At 47.3% G+C, this 12,500-nt stretch overlaps 1 protein-coding gene across 3 annotated transcripts in view; it reads right to left on the bottom strand.

The window, feature by feature from the left end:
- Window positions 1-196: 196 nt before the first annotated feature.
- LOC110515721 (neuroligin-3) overlaps window positions 197-12,500 on the bottom strand; it is a 450,353-nt gene continuing 438,049 nt past the window's right edge. For 2 of the 3 annotated variants that reach the window (XM_036943364.1, XM_036943363.1), the window contains exons 7-8: window positions 4,665-4,899; window positions 199-3,114 (exon numbers count right to left, since the gene is read on the bottom strand). In XM_036943364.1, coding sequence (XP_036799259.1) covers window positions 2,473-3,114; window positions 4,665-4,899 — 877 coding nt within the window. In that variant the 3' untranslated portion in view covers window positions 199-2,472. Of the gene's footprint in view, window positions 3,115-4,664; window positions 4,900-12,500 lie in introns of all 3 variants that reach the window. The other variant, XM_036943365.1, reaches the window with a different exon arrangement.

The raw sequence follows: 12,500 nt of genomic DNA on the forward strand, positions 1-12,500 counted from the left end.
GAAAGCAGAGAGAGGGAAGAGGGAGAGAGAGAAGAGAGAGAGAGAGGGAAGAGGGGGAGAGAGAAGAGAGAGAGAGAGGGAAGAGGGAGAGAGAGAAGAGAGAGAGAGAGGGAAGAGGGAGAGAGAGAAGAGAGAGAGAGAGAGGGAAGAGGGAGAGAGAGAAAAGAGAGAGAGAGGGAAGAGGGAGAGAGAAAAATAAAAAAAATAAAGAATTTCAGCACAAGAAAAAAAGTTTAGTGAAACATCTCAATTTTTCTGGTTTTAATTTGGCACATGGCACAATCAGCATGTATGCGTCTGGTATACATAAATAAATATTAAATATATTTATACATAAATATACATATAGAGCTCATACAAAGCCACCTGGAGCGGTCGGTTGTTCAGCTTCATGATGTTATCGATGACAAAGACAGCACATACACAGAAATTACCTTCATACATGTTGGGGGTGCTTTCAGTTTGATATTAACAGTAGTACTAGTTACCTAGTGTAGTTACCTCTCTGCACTGCTAAACAGTAGTACTAGTTACCTAGTGTAGTTACCTCTCTGTACTGCTAGACAGTAGTACTAGTTAACTAGTGTAGTTACCTCTCTGTACTGCTAAACAGTAGTACTAGTTACCTAGTGTAGTTACCTCTCTGTACTGCTAAACAGTAGTATTAGTTACCTAGTGTAGTTACCTCTCTGTACTGCTAAAGAGTAGTACTAGTTAACTAGTGTAGTTACCTCTCTGCACTGCTAAACAGTAGTACTGGTTTCCTAGTGTAGTTACCTCTCTGAACTGCTAAACAGTAGTTCACTAGTAGAGTAGTTACATGGGAGGGATATTTCTCGGTAAAAGCCCTATACGTATGTGTATGTATGCCCATATTTATATATATATACATAAAGAAACACAAGAACACTGATGTAGTCTATTCAGCGCAAACAGGTCACTGTCTGCTTTTCAAGAGATTCTCTCCCTTTCTTATAAAGTCAATGGAATCATGTCAGTTAGTTCAGTTGAATCTTCAGCTATTTTTTTATTTTTATCTTACACGTAAAATAATAGATTTATTTTTGTCAACTTTAAGCAAAATTAGACATATATATTTTTAAATAAAATAACAAAAGTGCTATTTGGCAGTAAAGACGCACACCCAGAGACGCAGCTGCAGCGTAAACAACACGGGTGATAGAGAACCGAATGAACAAGATGAGAAAGAACTCCTACCCTCCACCCACTCCTATCCTGCCGCCACATACAACGCCCTACAAACACAAGAAACAGTTGTGTAAGCCCACACACACACACACACACACACACACACACACACGCACACACACACACACACACACACGTGTGTGCACGGATACGCTGGTGTGCAAACATACACGCTTGCACACACATGTGCACACACGCACACATGCAAGTACACACGCACACACAACCATGTTTATATGCACACCGACACACAGGTGCGCTGAGCAGTGTGTGTGCGTAAAAGTACACACTTCGTGGAGAGAGATAAGATCAGATCGCTTAACAGATAAATTGGTTGCAAAATATGGACTTTGTTTTCTCCCTTTTCTTAACAAAACAATCACAGTAACATAGTTGTTATCTCTGCGGTGTCACCTGGGATGGCAGAGTCTATTCCAGACGAATCCTCTCTATGGGAGATTTTAAAAAAGATACCACCATCTGTGTGGCTGTAGTTGTTGTGTGGGTACGCAACGGAGAAGCTAGCTGCACCAAGATGCTTTTTCACTCTCTGCATCTTCAACACTGCAGTAGAGTTGATACTCTTGGTACCAGTTCAGTTCAGTTCATGATTCAGTCACTTGTGTCTTTTGAGTCAAAATATCACACACTCCACATGGAATAGTCTCTGGGAACAATAGAAATGAAGAACGATTCAAAAAAAAAAATCTAAACAAGACAAGCTTTTGTAAGGCATTGAAACAAAAGAAAATAAGCGACTCAAACAGTGCTGATTTCCTGGTCGAGGCCTTTGTTTGAAGTCTGTTCTGTCTTCCTCAGGAGAGACAAAGACACGAAAGACAAAGACACTTTTCTCTTGGTGTTATGAATTCAAGAAGAATGCGTTGATAATTTCCCCTGTCAGTCTGCTTAAAAAGGCTTTTAAAATGATTATTAGAAAATAAAACACAGCAGAAAGGACCCCTCCCTCCTCAGCCCCATCCCATCGAGGCAGGGAGGAATAGCAATTTGATTTTGGCAGCTCTGCACAAGTTGACATCCACACAGAAAGCAGTGAGCTCTCCTCTCCTCTCAGACACTCTCCGTCCTCTTCCTGGTAGTAAAAGTCTCGTTAAATCTCTTGACTTTTTAATCCCACTCACTTCTCCCTGCCTTCTTCCCCCCCCTCCCCCCAAACCCTTTCCCTGTGATATTTATAAAAACAGAATCCTCTTCTCCTCCTCCATCACCCTCTCCTCCACCATCCCCCTCTCCTCCGTAAAGCTATACTCGGGTGGTGGAGTGGGAGTGGGGCAGGCCGGTGGAGTTGAACCCGGCTGTGAAAGTGTTGTAAGGGTGCAGGTTGGGCATCCCCACCAGAGAGTTTGGGATCATGGTGATGGTATTGGGGGTCATCAGAGGGATGTCATCCGGTGACCTCCGCAGGGTCAGAGTGTAGTCGGGAAGCGAGGCCAGACGCAGCCCCCCGTCATTCCCCGGGTTCCCCACCCCCATCGCCTCACACTCGTGGTGCGTCTGGTTGATCTGCAGGGACATGATCTCCTCCTCGTTGGGACGCTGGTGGTGACCGATGTCGTTGGACGTAGCCTGGCCGTGGCGGGTCTGTGGGCTGGGTTGACCCCGGTGACCTGCCGAAGCCTCCCTCCGTTTATCCTTCCGGTAGTAAAGCGCTGCGAAGGCTAGAACGTTGAGAAAGAGCAGCGAGGCTCCCACGGCGATGGTGACGCTGAGCTCCGTAGAGTAGTCCCTGGGGTTCTCTATGACCAACGGCCCGGTCTCCTCGTCTCCGTTCCACGCATCATTATCCTCGTTGTTGTAGGCCGGGGACATGGGGGGCCGCTTGGTGTTGAAGGGCCACGTCTTCTTAGTGGACAGGGAGTTCTGGGTCGTCTCGGACGGGGGGACCTTCAAATCAAACATATTATAATGTATATCTTATCCAGAGAGACTTCTTACAGTCAGTGTATTCAACTAAGTTAGGTAATACAACCATATCACCACATATCAAATCAAACTTAAATTGAAAGTGTATTTACAAATCACCACACTTTCTAGGAAACCAATCAAATGAAAGAGAAGTGTGAGTTAAAGAGATGTAGCAGTACCTTGGTGGTGGTAGAGGTGTAGTGGAACATGTGGAGGAGGTTATACAGGTGTGACTTAAAGAGATGTAGCAGTACCTTGGTGGTGGTAGAGGTGTAGTGGAACATGTGGAGGAGGTTATACAGGTGTGAGTTAAAGACATGTAGCAGTACCTTGGTGGTGGTAGAGGTGTAGTGGAACATGTGGAGGAGGTTATACAGGTGTGAGTTAAAGACATGTAGCAGTACCTTGGTGGTGGTAGAGGTGTAGTGGATCATGTGGTGGAGGTTATACAGGTGTGAGTTAAAGAGATGTAGCAGTACCTTGGTGGTGGTAGAGGTGTAGTGGAACATGTGGAGGAGGTTATACAGGTGTGACTTAAAGAGATGTAGCAGTACCTTGGTGGTGGTAGAGGTGTAGTGGAACATGTGGAGGAGGTTATACAGGTGTGAGTTAAAGACATGTAGCAGTACCTTGGTGGTGGTAGAGGTGTAGTGGAACATGTGGAGGAGGTTATACAGGTGTGAGTTAAAGACATGTAGCAGTACCTTGGTGGTGGTAGAGGTGTAGTGGAACATGTCGTGGAGGTTATACAGGTGTGAGTTAAAGAGATGTAGCAGTACCTTGGTGGTGGTAGAGGTGTAGTGGAACATGTGGAGGAGGTTATACAGGTGTGAGTTAAAGACATGTAGCAGTACCTTGGTGGTGGTAGAGGTGTAGTGGAACATGTCGTGGAGCTTATACAGGTGTGAGTTAAAGACATGTAGCAGTACCTTGGTGGTGGTAGAGGTGTAGTGGATCATGTGGTGGAGGTTATACAGGTGTGAGTTAAAGAGATGTAGCAGTACCTTGGTGGTGGTAGAGGTGTAGTGGAACATGTCGTGGAGGTTATACAGGTGTGAGTTAAAGAGATGTAGCAGTACCTTGGTGGTGGTAGAGGTGTAGTGGAACATGTGGTGGAGGTTATACAGGTGTGAGTTAAAGAGATGTAGCAGTACCTTGGTGGTGGTAGAGGTGTAGTGGAACATGTCGTGGAGGTTATACAGGTGTGAGTTAAAGAGATGTAGCAGTACCTTGGTGGTGGTAGAGGTGTAGTGGAACATGTGGTGGAGGTTATACAGGTGTGACTTAAAGAGATGTAGCAGTACCTTGGTGGTGGTAGAGGTGTAGTGGAACATGTCGTGGAGGTTATACAGGTGTGAGTTAAAGAGATGTAGCAGTACCTTGGTGGTGGTAGAGGTGTAGTGGAACATGTGGTGGAGGTTATACAGGTGTGAGTTAAAGAGATGTAGCAGTACCTTGGTGGTGGTAGAGGTGTAGTGGAACATGTGGTGGAGGTTATACAGGTGTGAGTTAAAGAGATGTAGCAGTACCTTGGTGGTGGTAGAGGTGTAGTGGAACATGTCGTGGAGGTTATACAGATGGGGCACCAGGTGTTTCCAGAAGGCCACCTTGGTGGCTCGGTAGTGGTCCCTGACGCGGGGCTTCAGGCCGATATGGAGGTACAGCTGATCCTGGGGGTTGTACTTAGACCAGGCTACCTCCTCAAAGCGGTTAGCCTTGGTGTGGATGAACTTAGTGTCCTGAGGAACAGGCTTGTTGGGGTCCCTGAGGAGAGAGAGAGAGAATATCTGGTCTCTGTATGTAACCTGTAGAAGATTGTCTGTCACTTGTATTATTGACGTTTTGATACAGCCATTTTTACCCCGAGGATAAAGATGTTGACTAGCAAGAGAATAATCCACGATTTGTAAACACTGTGTGTCTAAATACATTACAAATCTGCCTTCTAGCCTTCTCTCCCTCAGGACAACAATGAGCGGCATCCCTGTCTGTCTGTTACTCTCCCAGCTTCTCCACTGTTCCTCTTAACTCAGGTCTGGTGCACCATCCCATCAACAACCTTAAAAACCAGGATGTCTTCTCACGGCCGGAAGCTTTTCAAGTAAACAGAACCTACTGCAGGGCTCGGCAACAATGTCCCTGGAGTATCACAGCCTACTGCAGGGCTCGGCAACAATGTCCCTGGAGTATCACAGCCTACTGCAGGGTAGACAACAATGTCCCTGGAGTATCACAGACTACTGCAGGGTAGACAACAATGTCCCTGGAGTATCACAGCCTACTGCAGGGTAGACAACAATGTCCCTGGAGTATCACAGCCTACTGCAGGGTAGACAACCCTGTTCCTGGAGTATCACAGCCTACTGCAGGGTAGACAACAATGTCCCTGGAGTATCACAGCCTACTGCAGGGCTCGGCAACAATGTCCCTGGAATATCACAGCCTACTGCAGGGTTCGGCAACAATGTCCCTGGAGTATCACAGCCTACTGCAGGGTAGACAACAATGTCCCTGGAGTATCACAACCTACTGCAGGGCTCGGCAACAATGTCCCTGGAGAATCACAGCCTACTGCAGGGTAGACAACAATGTTCCTGGAGTATCACAGCCTACTGCAGGGTAGACAACAATGTCCCTGGAGTATCACAGCCTACTGCAAGGTAGACAACAATGTTCCTGGAGTATCATAGCCTACTGCAGGGTAGACAACCCTGTTCCTGGAGTATCACAGCCTACTGCAGGGTAGACAACCCTGTTCCTGGAGTATCACAGCCTACTGCAGGGCTCGGCAACAATGTTCCTGAGTATCACAGCCTACTGCAGGGTAGACAACAATGTCCCTGGAGTATCACAGCCTACTGCAGGGCTCAGCAACAATGTCCCTGGAGTATCACAGCCTACTGCAGTGCTCGGCAACAATGTTCCTAGAATATCACAGCCTACTGCAGGGCTCGGCAACAATGTCCCTGGAGTATCACAGCCTACTGCAGGGCTCAGCAACAATGTCCCTGGAGTATCACAGCCTACTGCAGGGTAGACAACAATGTTCCTGGAGTATCACAGCCTACTGCAGGGTAGACAACAATGTCCCTGGAGTATCACAGCCTACTGCAAGGTAGACAACAATGTTCCTGGAGTATCATAGCCTACTGCAGGGTAGACAACCCTGTTCCTGGAGTATCACAGCCTACTGCAGGGTAGACAACCCTGTTCCTGGAGTATCACGGCCTACTGCAGGGCTCGGCAACAATGTTCCTGAGTATCACAGCCTACTGCAGGGTAGACAACCATGTTCCTGAGTATCACAGCCTACTGCAGGGCTCGGCAACAATGTACCTGGAGTATCACAGCCTACTGCAGGGTAGACAACAATGTCCCTGGAGTATCACAGCCTACTGCAGGGCTCAGCAACAATGTCCCTGGAGTATCACAGCCTACTGCAGTGCTCGGCAACAATGTTCCTGGAATATCACAGCCTACTGCAGGGCTCGGCAACAATGTCCCTGGAATATCACAGCCTACTGCAGGGCTCGGCAACAATGTCCCTGGAGTATCACAGCCTACTGCAGGGCTCGGCAACAATGTCCCTGGAGTATCACAGCCTACTGCAGGGTAGACAACCATGTTCCTGAGTATCACAGCCTACTGCAGGGCTCGGCAACAATGTCCCTGGAGTATCACAGCCTACTGCAGGGTAGACAACAATGTCCCTGGAGTATCACAGACTACTGCAGGGCTCAGCAACAATGTCCCTGGAGTATCACAGCCTACTGCAGGGTAGACAACAATGTCCCTGGAGTATCACAGACTACTGCAGGGTAGACAACAATGTCCCTGGAGTATCACAGCCTACTGCAGGGTAGACAACAATGTCCCTGGAGTATCACAGCCTACTGCAGGGTAGACAACCCTGTTCCTGGAGTATCACAGCCTACTGCAGGGTAGACAACAATGTCCCTGGAGTATCACAGACTACTGCAGGGTAGACAACAATGTCCCTGGAGTATCACAGCCTACTGCAGGGTAGACAACAATGTCCCTGGAGTATCACAGCCTACTGCAGGGTAGACAACAATGTCCATGGAGTATCACAGCCTACTGCAGGGCTCGGCAACAATGTCCCTGGAGTATCACAGACTACTGCAGGGTAGACAACAATGTCCCTGGAATATCACAGCCTACTGCAGTGTAGACAACAATGTCCCTGGAGTATCACAGCCTACTGCAGTGCTCGGCAACAATGTCCCTGGAGTATCACAGCCTACTGCAGGGCTCGGCAACAATGTCCCTGGAGTATCACAGCCTACTGCAGTGCTCGGCAACAATGTCCCTGGACTATCACAGCCTACTGCAGGGCTCGGCAACAATGTCCCTGGAGTATCACAGCCTACTGCAGGGCTCGGCAACAATGTCCCTGGACCATCACAGCCTACTGCAGTGCTCGGCAACAATGTCCCTGGACTATCACAGCCTACTGCAGGGCTCGGCAACAATGTTCCTGGAGTATCACAGACTACTGCAGGGTAGACAACAATGTCCCTGGAGTATCACAGCCTACTGCAGGGCTCGGCAACAATGTCCCTTGAGTATCACAGACTACTGCAGGGTAGACAACAATGTCCCTGGAGTATCACAGCCTACTGCAGGGTAGACAACAATGTTCCTGGAGTATCACAGCCTACTGCAGGGTAGACAACAATGTCCCTGGAGTATCACAGCCTACTGCAGGGTAGACAACAATGTCCCTGGAGTATCACAGCCTACTGCAGGGCTCGGCAACAATGTCCCTGGAGTATCACAGACTACTGCAGGGTAGACAACAATGTTCCTGGAGTATCACAACCTACTGCAGGGTAGACAACAATGTCCCTGGAGTATCACAGCCTACTGCAGGGTAGACAACAATGTTCCTGGAGTATCACAGACTACTGCAGGGTAGACAACAATGTCCCTGGTGTATCACAGCCTACTGCAGGGCTCGGCAACAATGTTCCTGGAGTATCTCAGCCTACTGCAGGGTAGACAACAATGTTCCTGGAGTATCACAGCCTACTGCAGGGTAGACAACCCTGTTCCTGGAGTGTTTCAGACTACTGCAGGGTAGACAACCCTGTTCCTGGAGTATCACAACCTACTGCAGGGTAGACAACCCTGTTCCTGGAGTGTTTCAGACTACTGCAGGGTAGACAACCCTGTTCCTGGAGTATCACAGCCTACTGCAGGGTAGACAACCATGTTCCTGGAGTGTTTCAGACTACTGCAGCGCTCTGCAACCCTGTTCCTGGAGTATCACAGCCTACTGCAGGGTAGACAACCCTGTTCCTGGAGTATCACAGCCTACTGCAGGGTAGACAACCCTGTTCCTGGAGTGTTTCAGACTACTGCAGCGCTCTGCAACCCTGTTCCTGGAGTATCACAGCCTACTGCAGGGTAGACAACCATGTTACTGGAGTGCTTCAGGTACTGCAGGATTTTGTCCCAACTAGGCACCACACCTTACCAACTGAGCTAATTGATCAGTTCAGTGATTGCCTGAATTCAATACACCTGGTCTTCTTCCAGGTTGGTTGAATCAAAACATGACGTGGCTGCGACCCTTCCAGGGTCACCTACCCCTGGCCTGCTGTATGAGAACGTCAACATGCCCCTGGCCTGCTGTATGAGAACGTCAACATGCCCCTGGCCTGCTGTATGAGAACGTCAACATGCCCCTGGCCTGCTGCATGAGAAAGTCAACATGCCCCTGGCCTGATGTATGAGAACGTCAACATGCCCCTGGCCTGCTGTATGAGAACGTCAACATGCCCCTGGCCTGCTGTATGAGAACGTCAACATGCCCCTGGCCTGCTGTATGAGAACGTCAACATGCCCCTGGCCTGCTGTATGAGAACGTCAACATGCCTCTGGCCTGCTGTATGAGAACGTCAACTTGCCCCTGGCCTGCTGTATGAGAACGTCAACATGCCCCTGGCCTGCTGCATGAGAAAGTCAACATGCCCCTGGCCTGATGTATGAGAACGTCAACATACTTTAGCAGAGCTTCAGTAGGCACGGTGTTGTGTCTGATAACCCAACAGCAGATCTGCCCTCTCGGGTAATTACTTAGACATTAACATCCAGTGTCCTCATGTCAAATTGACCGTATTAATCAACACTAAAGCGAGTGGTGCCGGGGGCTGTGAAACCGCGACAGAGAGAGTATGCAGTCCTGCTACTGACCTGAAGAGGTCAGTGTTTCTCTTTTGAGAGGAGTGGAGGCTGGCTGACTGGCTGACTGATTGGCTCGCTCACTGTCTGTTAGCTAACCCCGGATGAGTACCAATTTCAATTACAGGAGCCTATTAATTTATTGAGTGTATTAACGTATGGCATTCCCCACAATCCCAGTTGTCCTTGTTGTCTGCTGGCTGTAGAATGTCGGGAGGGAGTGTCAGTTAGGAGACTTCTGTGAAGGGTTCATTATGAGCTATCAAATCAGCTAGGTTCTGGCTGCAGTAGAGAGACATGGGGACAAACAAACACTCAACTGTAACCTTGAGAGTGCAAAGAGCGCAATTCATACAACTCTGTCTCTCTCTCTGTGTGTGTGTGTGTGTGTGTGTGTGTGTGTGTGTGTGTGTGTGTGTGTGTGTGTGTGTGTGTGTGTGTGTGTGTGTGTGTGTGTGTGTGTGTGTTCATATAGTGGAAAACCAAACCAAATAAACAACTTTAGGGGTGTATGAGAACCTAAGGAACTAAGAGACGTGTAATATCCCTGGATGTGGTTCTGAAGTCAGTGTACAGTACTTCATAGTATTGTAATATCCCTGGATGTGGTTCTGAAGTCAGTGTACAGTACTTCATAGTATTGTAATATCCCTGGATGTGGTTCTGAAGTCAGTGTACAGTACTTCATAGTATTGTAATATCCCTGGATGTGGTTCTGAAGTCAGTGTACAGTACTTCATAGTATTGTAATATCCCTGGATGTGGTTCTGAAGTCAGTGTACAGTACTTCATAGTATTGTAATATCCCTGGATGTGGTTCTGAAGTCAGTGTACAGTACTTCATAGTATTGTATTATTGTATTATTGTATTATTATTGTATTATCATTATTGTATTATTATTGTATTATTGCAGAAATTTGCTTCTTGCAACACTAACTCAAAAAAGTTCTGGGACACTGTAAAGTCCATGGAGAATAAGAACACCTCCTCCCAGCTGCCCACTGCACTGAAGATAGGAAACACTGTCACCACTGATAAATCCACCATAATTTAAAATTTCAATAAGCATTTTTCTACTGCTGGCCATGCTTTCCACCTGGCTACTCCTACCCCTGTCAACAGCACTGCACCCCCAACAGCAACTCGCCCAAGCCTTCCCCATTTCTCCTTCTCCCAAATCCATTCAGCTGATGTTCTGAAAGAGCTGCAAAATCTGGACCCCTACAAATCAGCCGGGCTAGACAATCTGGACCCTTTCTTTCTAAAATTATCTGCCGAAATTGTTGCCACCCCTATTACTAGCCTGTTCAACCTCTCTTTCGTGTCGTCTGAGATTCCCAAAGATTGGAAAGCAGCTGCGGTCATCCCCCTCTTCAAAGGGGGGGACACTCTTGACCTAAACTGCTACAGACCTATATCTATCCTACCATGCCTTTCTAAGGTCTTCGAAAGCCAAGTCAACAAACAGATTACCGACCATTTTGAATCTCACCATACCTTCTCTGCTATGCAATCTGGTTTCAGAGCTGGTCATGGGTGCACCTCAGCCACGCTCAAGGTCCTAAACGATATCTTAACCGCCATCGATAAGAAACATTACTGTGCAGCCGTATTCATTGATCTGGCCAAGGCTTTCGACTCTGTCAATCACCACATCCTCATCGGCAGACTCAACAGCCTTGGTTTCTCAAATGATTGCCTCGCCTGGTTCACCAACTACTTCTCTGATAGAGTTCAGTGTGTCAAATCGGAGGGTCTGTTGTCCGGACCTCTGGCAGTCTCTATGGGGGTGCCACAGGGTTCAATTCTTGGACCGACTCTCTTCTCTGTATACATCAATGAGGTTGCTCTTGCTGCTGGTGAGTCTCTGATCCACCTCTACGCAGACGACACCATTCTGTATACTTCCGGCCCTTCTTTGGACACTGTGTTAACAACCCTCCAGGCAAGCTTCAATGCCATACAACTCTCCTTCCGTGGCCTCCAATTGCTCTTAAATACAAGTAAAACTAAATGCATGCTCTTCAACCGATCGCTACCTGCACCTACCCGCCTGTCCAACATCACTACTCTGGACGGCTCTGACTTAGAATACGTGGACAACTACAAATACTTAGGTGTCTGGTTAGACTGTAAACTCTCCTTCCAGACCCATATCAAACATCTCCAATCCAAAGTTAAATCTAGAATTGGCTTCCTATTTCGCAACAAAGCATCCTTCACTCATGCTGCCAAACATACCCTTGTAAAACTGACCATCCTACCAATCCTCGACTTTGGCGATGTAATTTACAAAATAGCCTCCAATACCCTACTCAACAAATTGGATGCAGTCTATCACAGTGCAATCCGTTTTGTCACCAAAGCCCCATATACTACCCACCATTGCGACCTGTACGCTCTCGTTGGCTGGCCCTCGCTTCATACTCGTCGCCAAACCCACTGGCTCCATGTCATCTACAAGACCCTGCTAGGTAAAGTCCCCCCTTATCTCAGCTCGCTGGTCACCATAGCATCTCCCACCTGTAGCACACGCTCCAGCAGGTATATCTCTCTAGTCACCCCCAAAACCAATTCTTTCTTTGGCCGCCTCTCTTTCCAGTTCTCTGCTGCCAATGACTGGAACGAACTACAAAAATCTCTGAAACTGGAAACACTTATCTCCCTCACTAGCTTTAAGCACCAACTGTCAGAGCAGCTCACAGATTACTGCACCTGTACATAGCCCACCTATAATTTGGCCCTATCAACTGCCTCTTTCCCAACTGTATTTAATTAATTTATTTATTTTGCTCCTTTGCACCCCATTATTTTTATTTCTACTTTGCACATTCTTCCATTGCAAAACTACCATTCCAGTGTTTTACTTGCTATATTGTATTTACCTTGCCACCAGGGCCTTTTTTGCCTTTACCTCCCTTCTCACCTCATTTGCTCACATTGTATATAGACTTGTTTATACTTTATTATTGACTGTATGTTTGTTTTACTCCATGTGTAACTCTGTGTTGTTGTATCTGTCGAACTGCTTTGCTTTATCTTGGCCAGGTCGCAATTGTAAATGAGAACTTGTTCTCAACTTGCCTACCTGGTTAAATAAAGGTAAAATAAAAAAATAAAATAAAATTGTAATATCCCTGGATGTGGTTCTGAAGTC

This window comes from Oncorhynchus mykiss, chromosome 14 (assembly GCF_013265735.2).
Source record: "Oncorhynchus mykiss isolate Arlee chromosome 14, USDA_OmykA_1.1, whole genome shotgun sequence".
NCBI classification, from domain to species: domain Eukaryota; kingdom Metazoa; phylum Chordata; class Actinopteri; order Salmoniformes; family Salmonidae; genus Oncorhynchus; species Oncorhynchus mykiss.